The 24,447-nt window shown below is 40.7% G+C and overlaps 1 protein-coding gene across 1 annotated transcript in view; it reads right to left on the bottom strand.

Annotated features, from left to right (window-relative positions):
- Nucleotides 1-24,447, bottom strand: part of Nbas (NBAS subunit of NRZ tethering complex) — a 367,894-nt gene that overhangs the window by 310,645 nt on the left and 32,802 nt on the right. Inside the window, 3 exon segments of the mRNA XM_032907488.1 lie at nucleotides 7,233-7,361; nucleotides 10,900-10,968; nucleotides 19,451-19,589. Of these exon segments, the coding sequence (XP_032763379.1) occupies nucleotides 7,233-7,361; nucleotides 10,900-10,968; nucleotides 19,451-19,589 (337 nt within the window).

Genomic DNA, 24,447 nt, shown 5'->3' with positions numbered 1-24,447 from the left:
CACCAGAAAAGCAAGATCTAGTTTCAAAATCATATTTGATCATGATGTTGGAGGACTTCAAGAAAGACATGAAGAACTCCCTTAGAGAAACACAGGAAAACATAAATAAACAAGTAGAAGCCTACAGAGAGGAATCGCAAAAATTCCTAAAAGAATTCCAGGAAAATATAAATAAACAAGTAGAAGCCCATAGAGAGGAGTCACAAAAAACCCTAAAAGAATTCCAGGAAAACATAAATAAACAAGTAGAAGCCCATAGAGAGGAGTCACAAAAATCCCTGAAAGAATTCCAGGAAAACACAATCAAACAGTTGAAGGAATTAAAAATGGAAATAGAAGCAATCAAGAAAGAACACATGGAAACAACCCTGGATATAGAAAACCAAAAGAAGAGACAAGGAGTTGTAGATACGAGCTTCACCAACAGAATACAAGAGATGGAAGAGAGAATCTCAAGAGCAGAAGATTCCATAGAAATCATTGACTCAACTGTCAAAGATAATGTAAAGCGGAAAAAACTACTGGTCCAAAACATACAGGAAATCCAGGACTCAATGAGAAGATCAAACCTAAGGATAATAGGTATAGAAGAGAGTGAAGACTCCTAGCTCAAAGGACCAGTAAATATCTTCAACAAAATCATAGAAGAAAACTTCCCTAACCTAAAAAAGAGATACCCATAGGCATACAAGAAGCCTACAGAACTCCAAATAGATTGGACCAGAAAAGAAACACCTCCCGTCATAATAGTCAAAACACCAAACACAAAATAAAGAAAAGAATATTAAAAAAGCAGTAAGGGAAAAAGGTCAAGTAACATATAAAGGCAGACCTATCAGAATCACACCAGACTTTTTCGCCAGAAACTATGAAGGCCAGAAGATCCTGGACTGATGTCATACAGAACCCTAAGAGAACACAAATGCCAGCCCAGGTTACTGTATCCTGCAAAACTCTCAATCAACATAGATGGAGAAACCAAGATATTCCATGACAAAACCAAATTTACACAATATCTTTCTACAAATCCAGCACTACAAAGGATAATAAATGGTAAAGCCCAACATAAGGAGGCAAGCTATACCCTAGGAGAAGCAAGAAACTAATCGTCTTGGCAACAAAACAAAGAGAAGAAAAGCACACAAACATAACCTCACATCCAAATATGAATACAACTGGAAGCAATAATCACTATTCCTTAATATCTCTCAACATCAATGGCCTCAACTCCCCAATAAAAAGACATAGATTAACAAACTGGATACGCAACGAGGACCCTGCATTCTGCTGCCTACAGGAAACACACCTCAGAGACAAAGACAGACACTACCTCAGAGTGAAAGGCTGGAAAATGACTTTCCAAGCAAATGGTCAGAAGAAGCAAGCTGGAGTAGCCATTCTAATATCAGATAAAATCAATTTTCAACTAAAAGTCATCAAAAAAAAGATAAGGAAGGACACTTCATATTCATCAAAGGAAAAATCCACCAAGATGAACTCTCAATCCTAAATATCTATGCCCCAAATACAAGGGCACCTACATATAACGTAAAAGAAACCTTACTAAGCTCAAAAAACACATTCACCTCAATAATAGTAGGATTTCAACACCCCACTCTCATCAATGGACAGATCATGGAAACAGAAATTAAACAGAGGCGTAGACAGACTAAGAGAACTCATGAGCCAAATGGACTTAACGGATATTTATAGAACGTTCTACCCTAAAGCAAAAGGATATACGTTCTTCTCAGCTCCTCATGGTACTTTCTCCAAAATTGACCATATAATTGGTCAAAAAACGGGCCTCAACAGGTACAGAAAGATAGAAATAATCCCATGCGTGCTATCGGACCACCACGGCCGGCCTAAAACTGGTCTTCAATAACAATAAGGGAAGAATGCCCACATATACGTGGAAATTGAAGAATGCTCTACTCAATGATAACCTGGTCAAGGAAGAAATAAAGAAAGAAATTAAAGACTTTTTAGAATTTAATGAAAATGAAGATACAACATACCCAAACTTATGGGACACAATGAAAGCTGCGCTAAGAGGAAAACTCATAGCGCTGAGTGCCTGCAGAAGGAAACAGGAAAGAGCATATGTCAGCAGCTTGACAGCACACCTAAAAGCTCTAGAACAAAAAAGAAGCAAATACACCCAGGAGGAGTAGAAGGCAGGAAATAATCAAACTCAGAGCGAAATCAACCAAGTAGAAAAAAAAGGACCATAGAAAGAATCAACAGAACCAAAAAGTTGGTTCTTTGAGAAAATCAACAAAGATAGATAAACCCTTGGCCAGACTAACGAGAGGACACAGAGAGTGTGTCCAAATTAACAAAATCAGGAATGAAAAGGGAGACATAACTACAGATTCAGAGGAAATTCAAAAAATCATCAGATCTTACTATAAAAGCCTATATTCAACAAAACTTGACAATCTGCAGGAAATGGACAATTTCCTAGACAGATACCAGGTACCGAAGTTAAATCAGGAACAGATAAACCAGTTAAACAACCCCATAACTCCTAAGGAAATAGAAGAAGTCATTAAAGGTCTCCCAACCAAAAAGAGCCCAGGTCCAGACGGGTTTAGTGCAGAATTCTATCAGACCTTCATAGAAGACCTCATACCAATATTATCCAAACTATTCCACAAAATTGAAACAGATGGAGCACTACCGAATTCCTTCTATGAAGCCACAATTACTTTTATACCTAAACCACACAAAAGACCCAACAAAGAAAGAGAACTTCAGACCAATTTCCCCTTGAATATCGATGCAAAATACTCAATAAAAATTCTGGCAAACCGAGAATCCAAGAGCACATCAAAACAATCATCCACCATGATCAAGTAGGCTTCATCCCAGGCATGCAGGGATGGTTCAATATCTGGAAAACCATCAACGTGATCCATTATATAAACAAACTGAAAGAACAAAACCACATGATCATTTCATTAGATGCTGAGAAAGCATTTGACAAAAATTCAACACCCCTTCATGATAAAAGTCCTGGAAAGAATAGGAATTCAAAGGCCCCATACCTAAACATAGTAAAGCTATACACAGCAAACCAAAGTTGCTAACATTAAACTAAATGGAGAGAAACTTGAAGCAATCCCACTAAAATCAGGGACTAGACAAGGCTGCCCACTCTCTCCCTACTTATTCAATATAGTTCTTGAAGTTCTAGCCAGAGCAATAAAGACAACAAAAAGGAGGTCAAGGGGATACAGATCGAAAAAGAAGAAGTCAAAAATATCACTATTTGCAAAGATGATATGATAGTATATTTAAGTGATCCCAAAAAATTCCACCCAGAGAACTACTAAAGCTGATAAAACAACTTCAGCAAAGTGGCTGGGTATAAATTAACTCAAATAAATCAGTAGCCTTCCTCTACACAAAAGAGAAACAAGCCGAGAAAGAAATTAGGGAAACGACACCCTTCATAATAGATCCAAATAATATAAAGTACCTCGGTGTGACTTTAACCAAGCAAGGGAAAGATCTGTACAATAAGAACTTCAAGACTCTGAAGAAAGAAATTGAAGAAGATCTCAGAAGATGGAAAGATCTCCCATGCTCATGGATTGGCAGGATTAATATAGTAAAAATGGCCATTTTACCAAAAGCGATCTACAGATTCAATGCAATCCCCATCAAAATACCAATCCAATTCTTCAAAGAGTTAGACAGAACAATTTGAAAATTCATCGGGAATAACAAAAAACCCAGGATAGCTAAAACTAGCCTCAACAATAAAAGGACTTCCGGGGGAATCACTATCCCAGATCTCAAGCAGTATTACAGAGCAATAGTGATAAAAACTGCATGGTATTGGAACAGAGACAGACAGATAGACCAATGGAACAGAATTGAAGACCCAGAAATGAACCCACACACCTATGGGCACTTGATTTTTGACAAAGGAGCAAAAACCATCCAATGGAAAAAAGATAGCATTTTCAGCAAATGGTGCTGGTTCAACTGGAGGTCAACATGTAGAAGAATGCAGATCGATCCATGCTTATCACCCTGTACAAAGCTTAAGTCCAAGTGGATCAAGGACCTCCACATCAAACCAGATACACTCAAACTAATAGAAGAAAAACTAGGGAAGCATTTGGAACACATGGGCACTGGAAAAAATTTCCTGAACAAAACACCCATGGCTTATGCTCTAAGATCAAGAATCGACAAATGGGATCTCATAAAACTGCAAAGCTTCTGTAAGGCAAAGGACACTGTGGTTAGGACAAAACGGCAACCAACAGATTGGAAAAAGATCTTTACCAATCCTACAACAGATAGAGGGCTTATATCCAAAATATACAAAGAACTGAAGAAGTTAGACAGCAGGGAGGCAAATAACCCTATTAAAAAATGGGGTTCAGAGCTAAACAGAGAATTCACAGCTGAGGAATGCCGAATGGCTGAGAAACACCTAAAGAAATGTTCAACATCGTTAGTCATAAGGGAAATGCAAATCAAAACAACCCTGAGATTTCACCTCACACCAGTGAGAATGGCTAAGATCAAAAACTCAGGTGACAGCAAATGCTGGCGAGGATGTGGAGAAAGGGGAACACTCCTCCATTGTTGGTGGGGTTGCAGACTGCTGCAACCATTCTGGAAATCAGTCTGGAGGTTCCTCAGAAAATTGGACATTGAACTGCCTGAGGATCCAGCTATACCTCTCCTGGGCATATACCCAAAAGATGCCCCAACATATAAAAAGACACGTGCTCCACTATGTTCATCCCAAAGCCCTTATTTATAATAGCCAGAAGCTGGAAAGAACCCAGATGCCCTTCAACAGAGGAATGGATACAGAAAATGTGGTACATCTACACAATGGAATATTACTCAGCTATCAAAAAACAATGACTTTGTGAAATTTGAGGCAAATGGTTGGAACTGGAAACTATCATCCTGAGTGAGCTAACCCAATCACAGAAAGACATACATGGTATGTACTCATTGATAAGTGGCTATTAGCCCAAATGCTTGAATTACCCTAGATGCCTAGAACAAATGAAACTCAAGACGGATGATCAAAATGTGAATACAGATCGCTGATGAGAGACACAGCCAGAATACAGCAAATACAGAGGCGTATGCCAGCAGGAAACCACTGAACTGAGAACAGGACCCCTGTTGAACAATCAGAGAAAGAACTGGAAGAGCTTGAAGGAGCTCGAGACCCCATATGTACAGCAATGCCAACCAACCACAGTTTCAGGGACTAAGCCACTACCCAAAGACTATACATGGACTGACCCTGGACTCTGACCTCAAGAGGTTGCAATGAATATCCTAGTAAAGAGCACCAGTGGAAGGGGGAAGCCCTGGGTCCTGCTAAGACTGAACCCCTAGTGAACTAGACTGTTGGGGAGAGGGCAGCAATGGGGGAGGGATGGGAGGGGAACACCCCATAAGGAAGGGGAGGGGGAGGGGATGTTTGCCCGAAACCGGAAAGGGAATAACATTCAAAATGTATATAGAAATACTCAAGTTAATAAAAAAAAAAAAAAAAAAATAAAGTGGTAATTTGGGAATGGTTAAAAAAAAAAAAAAAAAAAAAGAAAAAGAAATGAAAAGACACTTCCAAATATGGAGAGATCTTGAGCCTCCCAACTGAAAGAAAGTGAGCCCTTTCCGACCACGCACGGCGGGGAAAACATGCTGCACTTGGACACTATCTAAATAATGCCAAGACAAACTTGGTATTTTGCCTCAGGAAAGAGAAACCACAGGTCATATGTGCTAATCAGATTAAGCCATACCCCACCACCTGTCAGTTCGCAGCAGCCTAATGGAGACTCTGTGTCTAACACACACAACTAAAGCATGGGGCCCCTGTAAAGAGCAATCACTCTGCTTAGCTATGGTGTCAGAACAGAAGAAAACTGTGCCCTAGTAGCACATCTCCTGGGCTCTATGCTCAGGAGCATCTCTGCGCATGGCGTGAGAGAGTGGTAGGCATGTGGACTCCACAGTAAACTGAAGGGATGGTCAGTAGGAGCGGTGGGAAACCTTAGAGTTGCATAACGATAAAATAATAAGGAATAAATAGTTAACATGACGGCTTATGTCTTCAGGAAACAGCCAAAGCCATCACTAAAGGTTCGAGTTCAGCCTGGTCTGCCCAGTATGTACCAGGCCAACCAGGAATACACAGGAAAGCCCTATGACAAAAACGCACACTACTAGGGACTGCACAGGTGGCTCAGCTGTCTTCAGAGCATGTGTTACTCTCGTAGCGGCCTGGGTTCCCAGCCCCCACATGGTGGTTCATATCCATCCTTAATTCCAGCTTCAGGAACCCCAAATGCCCCCGCTCACCCTCTGTGAGCACCAAGCATGCACACAGTGCATATTCATATAAGCAGCTAAAAAGTGTTCATATGCATAAAAGAAAATGAATACATCCAAAGAACATGACTACATTTTAAAAACAATAGTAATAAATCTCTACTCTGTCATAATGCATGGCTCCCCACTTTTCCTTTATATATTAAATTAAACTTTATTTTATAATTCTGTTATGAATATAAATTAAAATTGTTGAGTCTACCTGTTACTAAAGAACAAAATCAGCTGATCTTAAAACTTGTTATCTCAAGACATTAAAAGATAAAAATGTCCCATCTTTCTCCATGTCCCTTGTAGGGACAAACCCTAAACAAGTATAGCTACACTTACAGGAGCTACCAGACTCTGGAAAGAAAAGTAATCCTTTTAGCATTTATATCCAAATGATTGTTAAAAACGTGTTTGCTGGGGTTGGGGATTTAGCTCAGTGGTAGAGCGCTTGTCTAGCAGGTTCGGTCCTCAGCTCCGGGGGGCAAAAAAAAAGTGTTTTTTTGTTTTGTTTGTTTTTTGGTTTGGTTGGTTTGGTTTGTTTTGAGGGGTGTTTTTTGGTTTGGGGTTGTTGTTGTTGAAATGTTATAATCTCCATTCTACTTTTATTTTTAGCATTAAAGAACAAAGAGTGCCTTAGAACCTACATGGTGTGCAGAGTATACAATGTGACAAGTTGGAATTGTCACATAGAAGCTCTTTCTTGTTGTTATCTGCTGATATTATAATTTGACTTAGGACTGTGATGGGTTTGGAAAGATGAGGATAAATGGCTGTGTGGTTCAGAAAAACATCAACAATATGAAATTACTACTGCCACTCCACGACCTCAGCCGTGACTCCACCAGCAGACGCACCTGCTCATCTTGCCGCCAGACGCCTTGCTGCTTCAGAGACGGAATAGCCCAGATGCTCAGCTTCCCTGAGAAGTGAATTGCCGCAAGGAGGCTCCCGTCAGGAGAAAGGCTCATCTTGAAGATTCCATCCTATACAGGAACAGTGTGTGCAGTAAACACAAAAGACTTGTGGATAGAAAAAGCTTTCAGAATTAAAACGGTGCTTGGCAAGTCTGCATGTTACACGTCATCACGAGCAGCAGAGGACTGCCAACGTCACACCTTGATCACTGCGCCATAACATGACAGACAGCACTGTTGCTTTGGCAAGTCCCTTGCCGACTTCACAGTGTTACTGTTTACATTCTACTCCAGACCCACATGTGCAAGCATCAGAAATGTATTCCCAGAACAATCACCAAGATTTCCCAATTTTATAGTTCTGTGTTAAAGGATTATGAGTTCTTGGAAAACCATTACTTGGGAGTAATGGTTAAGGGGTATGTGGTTTTTTTCAAGGTGAAAACTTGAAAAATTGGGATTGAGATGGTTGAACAATTCTGTGACTACAATAAGAACCAGAAAATCACTAAAAGGTGACTATAAGATTTCAATAAAGCTATTTCACAAAGTTATTAACCCACAGTTGGCTCAACACAATTTCATGTACCTTCCCGCTTACATTAAAGTACTCGCTCAAATGCCCATTGGTTCTTTTCTTAGTTACAGGCACTAATTAAAGGCTTCTGCTACTGGCATCAATATTTGAAGTAGGACTTGTACCTTCATTCAAATACTGTAATAAATATCAATTCTCCTTAAGACAAAGGATTGTTGTGATATTAAATAGAGTGTTGTACTGAGATTAGTTTAAAATAGCCCACTTTCTTCAGTTGCTTACCACCTATATGGAACATTATAAATGAGTATTCTCCATTACCTACACCCTTCAACTGTACAAGCAATAGTAAAATAAAAGTACTGAGTACCAGTGAATGCATTAAAAAATGTTCTGAATCTCTACATATTCTTAAAGAAAGAAATGTCAAATCAATAAAATATAATTTTCTAAGTGAAAGTCCTCTAACATTTCACAAGTACTTACTGAATATTACATATTAAACAATAAATACTGCACACCAGGTTCTGTTTTCACACTCTGATGGCAGCAGTAAACAAAACACACATCCCTGGCCTCAGGAAGCTTGCCAGATGTTAAGGACCCAATCCCTAGCGAGCATCTGTGAGACCCTAATTTGACTCCAAGTGGTTGTTCTTTTAAGTTTATATATTTTAGTCTAATGTAATTTAGAATAAAGAATAAAGAATGGAGGAGGGGAGGGAGAGAGGGAGAGGGAAAGGAATCTTTCAAACTGAGTGACAGCCATCCGCAATAAAAGTATGAAGAAGAAAAAGTCTTGAGAAAAAAAATTTCCAAGCTAGTTCCACTCAAAAATATGACTAGTTCTAGTTATTATTACAGTATTAGGGCACATACAGCACAAACAAAGCTAGTCATTTAGAGCCATATGAGATATAAGCACATTAAACCATGGTTTTTAAATAAATGTAGAAGTCTGGGGAAATGACTCAGTGGAGTAAGGTGCTTACCACACAAGATTAAGGGTCTGAGTCTGAACACCAGAACCCACCTACAAACCAGGCATGGGAGAATGCGTCTGCAATCCCAGACTCCTGCAGCAAGCATGGAGGCAGAGACCAGAGCCTCTGAAGCTCTTGGGCCAGATAACTTACACAGTGCTGAGTAACAACGAGATCTTTTCGTAAAACAAGGCAGAAGACAAGGACACCCACTGCTGTCCTCTGACCTCCACATATGTGCATGGAACAAGCTCAGGAACATGTGCACATACAGGTGCACATCTTATACATACATTGTACATACCAACAAAACAAACTGAAACCCAGCTGCTAATTATTGGTCCTATTGTTAACACAAAGAAATTAAGAGCCACCATCACGAATCAACTGAGTGTCTACAATGTGACTGCCACTGATTTAAAGTCTGACAAGTAAACATGAAAAAATGAACCAAATAGTAGTTGGATGGTTACACAGAAAAGGGCAGATCATTTTAAAACATTTATAGCTAAAAGAAAGATTTTGCTTATTTTTCATTTGTGAGACAGGTCTTACACTCTAGGCCAAGATGGGGCTAGAACACAACAATCCTCTTGCCTCAGAATACATCTTAAAAGAAAATATAACGCTGTCAAACAGTTGTCTTATCTATAACAGTTATTGTATGGAAGGGGAGAGTAGATCGTCTCTCCACAGCATAATGTAACCTGTGATCTTGGCTCTTCTTGAGAACAACACACCTTGCTTCTATTTCTTTGACTGTCCAGCTTCCCTCCAAAGCTAAACAAGTCAAAATTACCACCCATCAAAGTTCTTCTAAGAACAGACAGAATCTGCCATGTCTAGCTAAGTGTGCTGGGAAGGCCACTTGTCTTGAGGCTTCAACTTTTTAATCAAGAAAACAGACATTATCATGTCAGTCACAGGATTTTCTGTGAGATCATATGAAATTACCTGCTAGTTAAACTTTGTTCTTAATAGGAAGAAATCCTTAGGTTCTCCCTAAGTCCCAACAGCTCTAAAATTACAACACTAAAAATCTACAGGCTACAAATAGAAATGTCTAGATACAAATAAGATAACACAAATAACATTCAGACATTTTCTGGAAAGCAAAAGGTTTAGAATACTAAATTCAAATGTGTTTTTTCAAAGCCCAGACATGTTAAAGATTTGGGGACACTGTCACAATGCAGGATCAAAATACAATGAAATCAATTGCTTGCTTCTCTCTGCGTTTCACAATTACAGAGTGGCAGCTGCTGTGTGGACCACCTATATACATTCAGTGGCACTGCCAAGGCCTCTGTCCTGCAGCCACACTTCTACCAACGAAGATCAGCATGGCTTGTTTGCTCCTGGGCAAGAAGTAACCTCACACTGGAGAAGAAATTTCTTAATTTTATGACACCCACAGATCTCTATGGATGAGACTAAATAAAATCTTCATTCAATTTTTGAAGTAAGAGATCCATAGAGATAGATTGTGTCTAGGACAAGGATTTTTTTCAGTCTAGATATTCATCCTCCAAGAGAACCACTTATATTCTGATGTTTTAGGAGTAATATATGCTAAAATTCACAAATTTTTCAGGAAATTTCTCTATAAATACTTACTATTACATATACCCAGGTGGAGATCTAGAAATCATTCAAGGTTTATGATGGTTTCCTTGAATGTCCCCTTGATCAGATAAAGAAGTACAAGGCTATTCCAGACAGGATTAGCTCACAGAGGCTCCAACTTACTAAATGGTCTAATCTATAGACAGCTTCAGTTTCAGAATTAGAAGTGGAACTACAGAAGGTGAGGCCTGGCTGGAGGAAGCACACTGTACCTCTTTCTGATTCTGCCCCACTCTGCCCTTCCTCACTGTGAAGTGAGCTCCTCCACCTGTCCCCCAGCTGCCCTGAGTGAACCATCATGCTCTGCAAGCTCCCTTTACCCTAATTTACTTCTGAATTCATGAGCTTGTCTGCCCCTGTAGTGTGTCTGATATCACTCACTTTGTTTTATCCCTGAAGAACTCTTCTGAAAGAGTTTGCAAAGCAAAGGTAAAAAATTTACATTAAAAATTTACATTACCTGTTCTTGTCCCTGCCGAGTGTAAAACTTGACACTTAACAGCTTTAATAATCCCAGTGTCTTTGGCACCTATAAAATTAAGATGCATCATATACAAAAAGATTAATGGAATGTTTTTCATTATCTAAAATCCTTTTATCAAGAAATTAAAAGCACAGTCAATCAAGTATTTTTAATACTAGGTAAGAGGAGCACCAATGGGGCTAAAGATGGGGTTCAGTGAGGACATGAGCACAGTATGTGTGAGGCCAACCTCTTACACATACAATGTTATAGAAAGTGCATACAGTTTCAACACGGTACAAATTCAAGCATCTTCAAATAAAATAATAATTATTAATATTAATAATTAATGATAGATAGATAGATAGTAATTCTGGCACTCAGGAGAGAAGCAGGAGGATCTCTGTGAGACTCCATCTCAAAAGTTAAACAAATGAGTAAAACCCACAGGTGCGGAGGGTCTTGTTGATATTCTGATGAGGCAGGAGAAGCTACCAAGGGGTAAGGGCTTACAAAATAAGCACCATCAGATGCTTCTATCGGTAGGCAAACCGATAGAAACCCAGCTTAGGTAAACCAGAATCACTACATTTTGTCAACTGAGGCTAAGATTGACACTTACTCCCACCATGAAGAAATCCAAAAGTTCCCATAGGAAAATCATTCATTTGGAACTGAACCTAGTCTTTCAAAATCCAAAGGGAAAAATGACACTGAGAAACCAATATTTAAAACAAGAAAAGAGGTGACTATAATTTTTGGAAGGGAAAAGGTGTTATTGAAAATGTCAAGAACTTGGAGTCGCCATGCTCTGATTTGGGAATTATAAAATAGTTCAGTCACTGTGGGAAAGTTTAGGAGATCTTTAAAACTGAAACAAAATTATCATATGGCCTAGCAATTCTTTCCTAGATCACTAAACTGCACGCTTTAAAACAACAGATTTTGCACTGTAAGAATTTGACCCCAATTCTGTAATAAGCAAAATGGAAGCTAAATTTGGAGGCTCATCACCATCATTCTCGGGACTACACAGGACTATCATGGGTTTGATGCCACCCTGCCCTACATAGCAAGTACCATGCCAGCCTAAGCTAAGTAAGACGCCATGTCTCAAAAGCTCAAAACAAGGCAATGGAGCTAGAAAAATGGCTCCGTACTTAAAAAGTGCTTACTACTGTTGCAGGAGACCCAGCCTCAGTTTCCAGCATCCACACAGTGGCTCACAATCAAAGTAGCTCCAGTTCCAGGGGTTATAATGCCCTCTCCTGGCCTCCACAGGCACTGCACATACTTATACATGGTGGATATAAACTGACACAGACAGACAGACAGACACACATACATATATACAAATCATCTAAGAGCAAAAGAGCTTCCTGTGCAGTAAAGTTAACAATGAGGCTACCAGAGCTTTTAAAGAGCTGAAGATATCAGTGACAGCCTATCTACAAACCTCCTAATATTTCCTTCAAAAACAATAGAACATAGGAGGAAGAAAACAATGTAATTGAGAACCGCACAACCAGTTTGGCTGGAATACTAATACTACTAATAATAACTTTCAAAATAATTTTATATAAAAAGAGAAACACTTGAATGCCAGTTTCTTGTGTCCATGGCTCCTGCTTGGGGATGAGGAAAGGCAATGGGGAAAGTTCTGCAGGGTCCGAGGAGGACAGCAAGGGACACTAGCAAAGAAGGCAAAAGTCTATCTAAATACAAACCAAAATATCAAGTCTACTTAGTGTCTGAAAACACTGAAGAGCACCCATGTCAGTGAGCCATGGCGACAGGGAAAGGGCAGAAGTGTCACTGTGCTTTGAAGGGGCAGTCTGACAAACACGTGGCTTCCTCAAGAAGGACATGTAAAGGGAAGAAGTACATCTCGCCATCACAAGTGTTAAGGGTGGAAGAAGCAGAGAAGGAAGCATGGCCCACTGCAAGACAAGTGAGAAGCCCTGTGTGCACAGCCCAGAGCCTTGCCACCAAAAGCATCTACAGAGAGCTGGAGTTCACTCCACTAACAACACCAGGTTCAGAATTTTGGAAAATATTCTAATATCATTACAACGAACTAGAGGAAGACTCATAAATATCTTGTAGAAAACCAGAGGCGCACACAAAACTCAGCAATTCCATAAAGTTAAGGGAAAAGAAAATCAAAAGACAAAAATTCACATACAAACAAGGGTAGATCACCCCTGGGAAAACAACCAAGAAATGCAAGGAAACTAAAAATAATGCTTTAAGTAGAACTTAATGTGCTTAAACAAGAATTTAGGGACATAGGAAACATTTTTAATGGCCTTAAAATTTAAAGCACAGTAACTAAAAAGAAACTTGGCCCAAAAAAATTGTTTAAGGGAAGACAAGCAGAGCACCAGCTTGTCTGTAATTCTGGTGCCTGGAGGAAGAGGCAGGATGATGAGATGTGTGAGCTGCTGACAGGAATGGAAAGGAAAACCAGCCGAGGGGAAATGGGAAGGGCAGAAGAGACAGAGGGCGGGTGCTGGCCAGCGGCAGCAAGGGCCCAGGCGCACAGGCACAGTGCTGGGCAGCGGCAAGGGAAGATCCACACATGGGCAGTGCTGGGCAGGAGAACCTCACGAAAGTGTTCCTTGCTGCCATCTTTTCAGTAAAGAGAGATGTCTCAGAGAAACAAAATGCTCAAAACACCCACATCCACAGAATATGAATTAGTGAAAGGACCATGATCCCTAAAAAAATTTTAGTGGACTTTTATTCACTTTTCCATTTCTTTATCTAAATTCAGATCGTAAAACTCCCAGGAGACAACAATAATTATGATGTATACTGTAGGTCAGTGAAAGGCACCCTGGTTCCTGATTGAGGAGGCTTAAACCCCAGAGACCCTGAAAGGGACAGTATGCGTTTTGCCGGACTCCTAGAAAACCAGGCCCATCACTAGCCTGCAGCCCTCCATAGATTTGTGGCCATCAGTCACGTAAGGGCAAAGCTCCAAGCCCCTTTACAGGTTAGAGGACATGACCACAGGTCACATATGCTCAAGACAGATCTCCATTATAATGATGTACCCTAAAGGCCTAGAGGTTTAGCCAATGAATTTCCCTGCAAAAGGTATCTAATCTCAGGCCCACTCCGAGAACCCGGTACGGTTTTATTTATCCACCTTCCGCCATAACAATTAACACCTTGAAACCATGGACCATCTCTTTTCATCAGGAGCACTGTGGGGAACCACAGAGAAGGCCTTCTAAGTTAAAGCCTACTGCTTCCAGACAAAGACTCCTGCCCGCGGGGACCACCAGCCAGAGCTCCCCCTCTTTCCCCTCCAGTGCAGGGCTAAGCCCCCATTCTGTTCTGTTCTTCCGTGGCATCCTAGTGGCGCCTGGATGCCCGAAATCCTGAGAGCCAGACAGCCAGGCTTCCTTGCAGGCCGATCTCCAGCCTGGATGCCCGAAATCCTGAGAGCCAGACAGCCAGGCTTCCTTGCAGGCCGAGCTCCAGCTGTGTCCTGCTCCCAGACTGCGCTTCCCCACCCCCGGAGCGGTACCCGCAGCTTCCCACAGCCCAGCACCCAGGCAGAGGCGTGGGGTAAGCCCGGTCAAACTTCTGTGTCCTGCCTCCAGGAGTGGCCTGAGCCCTGGGATGGAACGAACAAAGGAGCCCACACTAAACCTACATATATCGTGCTAAGAGTTTGATCAACTGCCTTCACACAGATTGCCTCATTGGATCCTGGCAAAAGTCTGAATACACAAGTGGCAAAGTCCGGGACGGGGGCTGGAATTTCAGACTTTTGACTCCTGAGCCCATACCTGTTCTCTGCTTATTGACTTCTAACTGGGCACTGTTAGAGTTTGCTGTACTCATTTGTGGAGCTGGCTACGTTAGTATCTTTATATTCCTAACACTGGGAGCAACAACTCAGTATTGAGCTATGAATAAGTAAAGGGATGTCACATATAGGACACTACCATACATCTGGAGATATTGATTAGTGTATATACATATATATTAAATTTTGCATCGTCTCTTTTATAACTGTCAGCTTGTGGGAGACTGGAATATACATGTGATCAGAATTTTCCCAATCAATGCCTGCCTAACACATTAGCAACCTCCAACAAGCACTAAGAGAGGAAGTTCTAAGTGCAGCATCCAGCACCTGATGAAAGACACAAACGTTGTAACCTCAAATTACTCTGAGGTGAGAAAGGCTCTATGGAAGGAGTGTAAAATTAGCTGCAAGACACATTTAAAAGCTACTAATGGGATCAAAATACATTTGCAACATTTCAAAAAGTCAATCATACAGAAGGGCATTCAATCTGCAATTCAATATTTTTCCTCACTTACTTTGTCAGTGGACAAGCAATTTTCCCCTAAGAGAAGCAAATATCAAAGCCCCTTGGGCTTGAGAAAGGAGGAGTGTACACAGCGAAGAGCTTTCCAATACTGCATTCAGAAAGAAGCCCATGAGAAGGGAAGGAACCCAGGGGGAAGGCCCACTGCCGTGAAGCAGCACTCAGAGAACTGCCCTCTGCACAGCTTCTCTGAACAGAGCCCTTCAGCGCTGCCAGATGGAAAGGACTCAGTGCCCACTTGCTCTTTCCTTGCATCCTCCACGCCCACATAGTTCTGTCCCTTTCTCACATTTGGACAAATTTCAAGCTACAGAAAAGACAAGGCGACTGACACTGCACTACATGGGTTTGCTTTTCTGAATATGCAAATGCTTTTTTAAAAATTTATAACTTAAACCATCTGAAAAAAATCCACGAACATCATACTTGTTTTAGGCAAATTTGAGTGATTTTTTTCCCCCAAGATCTGCTTGATTTAACTCACATAAAACTAAAATGTTACAAAAGTCAAAAAAAGAGGTAATAAATTCTTACAAACATGAAATAATGTGTCCATTCCTACAAAAATAAAAATAAAATGTCCACTATGTACAATGACTCCCTACCTCATTCTTGTCTGATTCAGATAAAGATAACAGTCACACTGTCAATCAGATATGCAGATCACCTAGTATAAGGGAGGGGAGTAGCTATAAGGAACCTAGGGGATCCGATCCAAGGCCTGTCTCTTCCATTGCACCTCACAACCCAGGGCTGAGAAATGGGGGTGATAATGTAACCTACCTTCTCCCTGGGTTCTGAAAAAGAGCCAGATGGGGAAGCATGTACATGGATCATAAATGGGAGAAAGACACAGTACTCCGTAATGTGAACTGCGAATGTCAGCTGAATTAAGGTTGGGTGCCACATAAAACAGTAAATCGGTATTTTTTAAAAGTATTACTTTGATGGATTAAATCATAATTACATATTTCAATGCAGGTCAATTCTAATAATACTAATGGAAAACTACTATAACTGCCTAAGATTTCCTTTCAAAAGCACTTCCTTGGAAATCATTTCAACACCAAGCCATTCACTGCTTTAGAAGATTACTTTTAGATCAATATATTTTTAGAAAAATAACAAACCAAATAAAATCATATAAAAACAAGCAACCTAATATACGCCCTTACATTGTGCTTTAGTTTCCTTGTTCACTCTTCATTATAAACATACCAAACTGCTCACCACATAACAGGATACTAAGTACAGGGTCTATAACCTTGACCAACTGTTAGTTAGTGCTGTACAATTTCCCCCCACGTATTACGAGACTGCAGTCAATGTGGTGGGCAGAATTAGCACTCACCAGCCTTAAATGACTTCATATCCATAGACACACCAAAAACTATTTACAGTCTTCTTTCAGGCTAGGAGGGTCATGGAGTTAGTTTGAGGGTTGAACAAAAATGATGTCACTTTCTGGGATAAGTCTGTGAAAAGTTCCACCTTTAATTCCTTTCTGCCTTCCAAAAGCCAGCAGTTAAGACACTGGCCTCAAGAAGATATCTTCTATGGATTCTTTAATCATGGATTACAATGAGCTACCTAGAAAAGACACAGCAGGCTTGGCCAGGGATTTTGATGTGGCAAGCCACAGACACGTTAGGTGTTCCCGTATGCTTATGTGATTGTCTGATTTTTCACAGTCTAGCCTACACTACACTACAGACTAACAGAGTGCTATGCTTTGGATCAGGACGGCCCCTCGGTCCATGTGTTAAAGGCTGGTTATCAGCAGGGGCGCTATCAGGAGGTGGGGCAAACTCTAGGAAATAGTGTTTGGAAGGACATTAGGAAGGCAGATCACTACAACAGATAGAGGCCTTATATCCAAAATATACAAAGAACTCAAGAAGTTAGACCAAGAGGGAGACAAATAACCCTATTAAAAAATGGGGTTCAGAGCTAAACAAAGAATTCACAGCTGAGGAATGCGAATGGCTGAGAAACACCTAAAAGAAATGTTCAACATCTTTAGTCATAAGGAAATACAAATCAAAACAACCCTGAGATTTCACCTCACACCAGTGAGAATGGCTAAGATCAAATACTTAGGTGACAGCAGATGCTGGCGAGGATCGGAGAAAGAGGAACACTCCTCCATTGTTGGTGGGATTGCAGACTGGTACAACCATTCTGGAAATCAGTCTGAGGTTCCTCAGAAAATTGGACATTGAACTGCCTGAGGATCCAGCTATACCTCTCTTGGGCATATACCCAAAAGATGCCTCAACATATAAAAAGACACGTGCTCCACTATGTTCATCGCAGCCTTATTTATAATAGCCAGAAGCTGGAAAGAACCCAGATGCCCCTTCAACAGAGGAATGGATACAGAAAATGTGGTACATCTACACAATGGAATATTACTCAGCTATCAAAAACAATGACTTTATGAAATTGTAGAGGCAAATGGTTGGAACTGGAAAATATCATCCTGAGTGAGGTAACCCAATCACAGAAAGACATACATGGTATGCACTCATTGATAAGTGGCTATTAGCCCAAATGCTTGAATTACCCTAGATTCCTAGAACAAATGAAACTCAAGATAGATGATCAAAATGTGAATGCTTTACTCCTTCTTTAAAAGGGGAACAAGAATACCCTTGGCAGGGGAGAGAGAGGCAAAGATTAAAAGAGAGACTGAAGGAACACCTATTCAGAGCCTGCCCCACATGTGGCCCATACATATACAGCCACCCAATTAGGCAAGATGGATGAAGCAAAGAAGTGCAGGCAGACAGGAGCCAGATGTAGATCGCTCCTGAGAGACACAGTCAGAATACAGCAAACACAGAGGCGAATGCCAGCAGCAAACCACTGAACTGAGAATAGGACCCCTGTTGAAGGAATCAGAGAAAGAACTGGAAGAGCTTGAAGGGGCTCGAGACCCCATATGTACAACAATGCCAAGCAACCAGAGCTTCCAGGACTAAGCCACTACCTAAAGACTATACATGGACTGACCCTGGACTCTGACCTCATAGGTAGCAATGAATATCCTAGTAAGAGCACCAGTGGAAGGGGAAGCCCTGGGTCCTGCTAAGACTGAACCCCAGTGAACTAGACTGTTGGGGGAGGGCGGCAATGGGGGAGGGTTGGGAGGGAACACCCCAAGGAAGGGAGAGGGAGGGGATGTTTGCCGGAAACCGGAAAGGAATAACACTTCCTAAATGTATATAAGAAATACTCAAGTTAATAAAAAAAAAAAAAAAAAGGAAGGCAGATCACTGAAGCACACCACTCAAAGAGACATAGGGACCCTGTAAACACTCATATCAAGTTCATGTTTTCTCTTACACCATCTGACCCCATCATGAGCCACTATCATGCAGAACCAAGCCACCATCAGCTGAAATCTCTACAGCTACTAGCCAAAAGGAACTTAGTTATTTATGTCAGTGGTAAAAAGCTGATAGAAGAGGTGTATGACACAAAATAAAAGTCCAGACATGAAAAAGAGTGGATACAGAGGCAGATGAACAGTTCATATAAACATGGAAGCACGCACATCATGTTAGTTGGGAACGTGAGCTGCGAATTTCTGTGAACTGGAACTCAAGACCTTCACTGGCTGGCTATGCAGCCCAGACCAGAGTACTTTCTTCCCCCCACTTGCTAACTTGGGTTAATCAGAGTACCTACCATTGGGGCACTGAGGTGAGCTAGCTCAGAGTAAAAGCACTCAGAATAGTCACCAACAAAAAACCAGCTTGTTAAATGTTAATATCTAAATGAGAAAACACAAGTAATACAGCAATAGCTAGAGTAGATTGTTTTTGTTTCCATTTTGTATGTTATTTGTGTGTGTGCACAGCAGGGTATACGAACCGGTTGTACAATGAGTTCTCAATCCCACCTCTGAGTGGGCTCGGGATGTGGGACTGCGGCTGCCAGCCTTTCAGGCAAGCGTGTACTGCTGAACCGCCTCAGACCTAGGCTGCTTTTCGAATATCTGACAATACCATTACTAAACGGGAAGCTGAATTAAGTTCAATATACTATACTATATTTAATATGTAATAAAATACTAAAATTATAATACCATTGCTTTATGTCTCTTTTTGATACAAACTTTTCTGGTTACAAAGGGTTTCTTTGTTTAATACCAATTAGATAATAGTTGAGCGGATTGTAGTAATTCATACCTCGGTGACCCGGTCTCCACCATTAGTAACTTGTTTATAATACGGTGAGCCTGAGAGGACTCTCCATGCAGAAAGGCCACAGCTAGAAGCTTTAGAAATGCCCAGTTCAGCAGTTTCACATCCACCAACCAGTAAAAGCCTAAAAATGAAAAGAATTAATAAATTATAAGGATGAACAAGATAATAGGAAAACAAAGAATACAGAAACAACCACCTTTACATAGAAAGCTAACATTGCTGTCATTACACCTAGATGATTCGTATTTTAGAAAGAAAACCTAATGGTTTCTCTATTAGCATTTCACCTTCACTGGTAGAGAAGCAACGGGTAAACATGTAGGCACCTAAACACACAGAAATTTAGGAATTAAGAAAGCTGTCTTGCACCTACAGCCAAACAGTGGATGGAGTGGGATGGAGCTATTTCTATGAAAGAATAAGAAGAAGGACCCGAGGGTCCTGAGGGGGACAGAAACTCCACAAAAGACCAACAGAGTCAACAAACCTGGATCCTTAGGGCTCTCAGAATCTGAACCACCAACCAAAGAACATACACGGGCTGAACCTAGGCCTCCCTGCACATATGTAGCAGATGTGCAGCTTGGCCTTCATGAGGGTCCTGAACAACTGACATGAAGGTTACCCCAAAAGATGTTGCCTGTACGTGGGCTATGTTCTTCCAGCTGGGCTGCCCTGTCATCAGTGGGAGAGGAAGCACCTAGCCTCATAGAGACTTGAAATGCCAGGGTAGGGGGGATACCCAGGAAAGCCGCCATCTGCTCAGTGGAGAAGAGAAGGGAAGACCGGTAGGAGGGGGTGACCAGAAGGGGGCAGTGAGCAGAATATAAGGTGAACAATTGAAAAAATAAAATTAAAAACAAAAAAAGAAAGAGAGAAAGAAAGAAAGAAAGAAAGAAAGAAAGAAAGAAAGAAAGAAAGAAAGAAAACTGTCTTGAACTTGCACTTGCAGTTTGCACACACTGGCTTTACCAACCCTAAGAAGCATTAACAACAGCTGAACAGCTTCAACCAGATACGAACACAGGAATGCCAACTCCATACCTGATGCAATGTGGCCCAGCTGCATGTGCTGGCAGCTGGGTGTGCTCAGTGGGAAAGGACATAAAGCAGTAGCTTCTCGGAGTAAGACGAGGTGAACAGCAGTGATTAATGATTCGCATCTGTCTGACATGCTCCATTAGCCATCTACAGGCCAGTTACTAAGAGGGCAAAAAGCCCACTAAACACAAAAGATGTTACTTGGCAGCTACTGCAAAACTAAGCTGGTTAATCATGGAATCCAAGCAGTCATTTCCTGCAAGTTATATTAGGTTCTTCACATCTGGCAGGGTCCTACACAGGAACCTCACAATCACTTCTGCTTAAGGTGGCGGGGGTAAGGGGAGGGCAAGTCAAGGTACTTGACTGAGTTCAGGCCCCAGAAGCCAGGTAAAGGGAGAAGAGAAGTGACTTCACAAAGTTGTCCCCTGACTTCCACACACATGCCATGGCACATATATGCACTTGCACATGAACACACACACACACACACACACACACACACACACACACACATGAATAACAATTAGTAAATAATAATTTAAAAACTAAAGGTAATTTTTGATACATTGACAGGAAAACATCCATTGTCAACAGGTTATTGTCAATGGCAACAGACAACAGAAATAATAGGAAAAAGAATATTTGTACCTCTTAATGATTAAATTAATAATAATAATAATAATAATAATAATAATGAAGAGTTTCATTGCCACTACCTAAGAGAGTGACAGACTTCCCAGCAAAGGTTCCCTGGACCTCTGCTCACACAGTGCTGTAGTCACACCATCTACCACTGTTTCAAGTGACAGGACAGTGTCAAATCCTTTTCATCATCACAAAGTTTCCAAGTTTGACAAGAGGATGCACTTTAATCACATATACACAACTTGAAACATTCAATTTTTTTTATTTTTAAGAATTTATTCTTTTTAGAAAAAAAAAGAACCACTTCCTAAGGTTCCTTACACCTGACATATCAAAAGATCGAATTATATAACCATATTACCCATACTTTGCCCCCCCCACCTTTGAGACACAGTCTTACTATAAAGCCAAGGCTGACCTCAAATTCACAATCCTCCTGCCTTGCCTCACAAACGCTGTGGTTACAGGTGTGTACCACCATGTACCACATGACATCACATGAAGACCACTCAGTATTTCACCTGAGACCAGTATAAGTCCAAGGACTGTCAAAAAGAACTACACTACTGTAAAAAATGACAGCTGTCTTCCAGTCCTCCTTCACACCTTCCATGCTAGGCAGCAGAGAGAAGTAAAGTTGCCAATCAACTCCCTCAAGGAGAAATTATCTTGGCTTTCCCAGGTGGGTCTAGGTAATCACAAGGACCTTAAAAGCTGAGTGTCAGGCTCAGAATGAAGCAATCTGGGAAGGACTCAACTGAACTAGGCCAGCTTTGAAGAGAGGCAGGGTAACTTGACTAGCCCACTAATGCTCATTTCAACCTCTGACCTCCTGAAGCTGAGATCAATGTATCTATGCCATCAAGTTCATGATGGTGTGTTAGAGCAGCCTTAGAAAATTAAAGCACAGAGACGGGGACAGAGACGGAGAGAGGGGAGAAGCCATGGCAGGTGATGTTAAAATTCTGCTCTGTATATTTACAGGTTGTTATTAATAGATGGATGGTACCGGGCTTTGTATGTTTAAGTGGGCAATTATATCTTACCAACTGGATCTAAGATTATTGTGTTATGTGTTCTTTTATGTGAGGGTTTGAGTATAGGAAAGTGTGCGGCTGGGCTGTGTTTCCGCCAAGATATCTAGCAGATATCTTGGGACACCGTGGTGTGGACCTAGCAGGGTAAAAGACGACCGTTACTTTTTTATTTTTATATTTTTACAACAACAGATGGCGAGCCAAGGTGATGGGCAAGAATCCACTAGTAATCCTGAGAGTTGAGAGAAAGTTTTTATTTTCTAAGTAAGAGGAGGCCAGCGCCATGTTAAGTCATGTGATATCTTAAGTGTGGGAATTCAAACAAAGAAATGGGGAAGCCACCTGGGCTGGCAGGCTGTAGGTCCCCTGTTGTGTGAGAAGTAATGGCAGATCAGAGAGTTAGAGATTAAAAGCTGCTTTTTAAAGAAAGTTGTTTAGAAAGTCTTTCAGGATAATCATATTCTTTTTAACGTGGGCTCCACGGGAATTTTGGGTTGAAATTCTAGTTAGACAAGCTACTTCTTAATGACAGGTATTATTAAAAGGTGATTGAGTTTGTTTTTAGAAAGAAGAGAGTAAAGAGATTACCTGAATCAGGTGGGGATTTTCATCCATGGTTCAGAACTTAGATAGGGAAAAATCAGTCACTACCTCCAAGTAGAGAGTTGTGATGAATGTCTGTAACACCAGGGAGAGTGAATGCAGGCATATATGTAGAAGTTATTAAGGTTTAAGAAAAATCTGTGGCTCCGGGTAGAGAGCTTAACAGATGGATATATTTTGGGCTAAAGTCCTGAGTTTTAAGTTGTTTGTTGGTTTTAGAATTGATAGAAGGTGTTTAAGTTTGTTTTAAGGAGAGTACAGAGATTACCCAAATCACGGGGTAGAATCATTTGGGGATTTTCATCTATGGTTCGGAACTTAGATAGGGAAAAATTGGTCACTAACTCCAAGTAAAGAGTTGTGACAAATGTCTGTAACACCAGGGAGAGTGAATGCAGGCATATATTATAGAAGTTATTAAGGTTAAATAAAAATCTGTGGCTCCGGGCAATTTGACAGATTGAGATATTTTGGGCTAAAGTCCTGGTTTGATGTGTTGCTTATTGATACTGGAATTGATAAAAGGTATTTGGTTTGTTTTATGAATTACCCCGCTAAAGGCCATATGGCTCGTTGATGCCGGCTAGCGAGGGTTTGTGGTTACTTTTGATAATTACCACAACAGGAAACTCGAATTCTCTTAACGAGGGCTCCACAGGAATTTTGGGTTAATTTCCTGATATCATAGAGTACAAAGCCTATCAGGCTCATTGTTTAGCTTACTTCCTTTTTAAAAATTGTTTAGTATTCATGATGGGTGTGACTTTGAGTTTTTTGATTATATTATTACTCTGGGAGCGAGTGCAAGATACAAGCTTTTCTGGTTTCAGACTAAGGAACACAGTATTTTGGGAGAAAGATTTTGTCTTTGTGTTTTTAAAAAGTGTGATTAGGCTCTGGAAACCTCACAGAGTCCTACTGATCAGATTTGATAGAGGTAGACCGCCTGAAAAATTTATTCAGGAGAATCAAACAAAAAGATATCTCGATTCTAAACTTTTGTCTTGAGAGTTGTATCTTACAGAGTGTGCCTACTTGGATTCCTGGTCTCAAGGACGTTCAGCTGGGACCAGTCAGGACATATCAGCTACAGCATTTGTTTCATTCTTCCTAACCCCTACACCCAAGGACATCTCAACGCCCATGTACAGCTTGAAGAAGTTATAGAGGAGTCCTTGCCCCAATTCCCTGGACTTTGAGGGGCTGAAAGTGGTTATTCTAAAGTTGTTTTTATGAGGAATTTAAAATTGGTTGTAATTTGACAGGGAGGAATTAGCTAGATTGAATTGTACAATCATAATCTCATTTGGTAACTAAGCTTAAATCGTATCTTTGTTTTGGTATAGAATTTTTTTGTCAAAAAAGTTTACAAGGTTTAAAGCCAGTCCTTCTATTGTTGTCATTACAAATTTCTGAGTTGATTACACCTGTGAGTTAAGATTCAAATAGCAAAGTCATGGCTCTGAGTTTGTGAGAGTGCTTTCAGGATAAAATTTAGGATATGGAGACAACAGTCCAGATTGTCTTATATAGGGAGATGGTTTTCAAAAACGTCAGAAATCCACAAAATTTGAGATTTAAAGTTATTTATCTTTTGCTGAGACACATCTGCTCCTAACAGTTACCCTTTGGTGGATTTAATGAAGAATG

This window comes from Rattus rattus, chromosome 7, assembly GCF_011064425.1.
Source record: "Rattus rattus isolate New Zealand chromosome 7, Rrattus_CSIRO_v1, whole genome shotgun sequence".
Lineage (NCBI taxonomy): Eukaryota > Metazoa > Chordata > Mammalia > Rodentia > Muridae > Rattus > Rattus rattus.
This window is presented reverse-complemented; position numbering and strand designations above follow the sequence as displayed.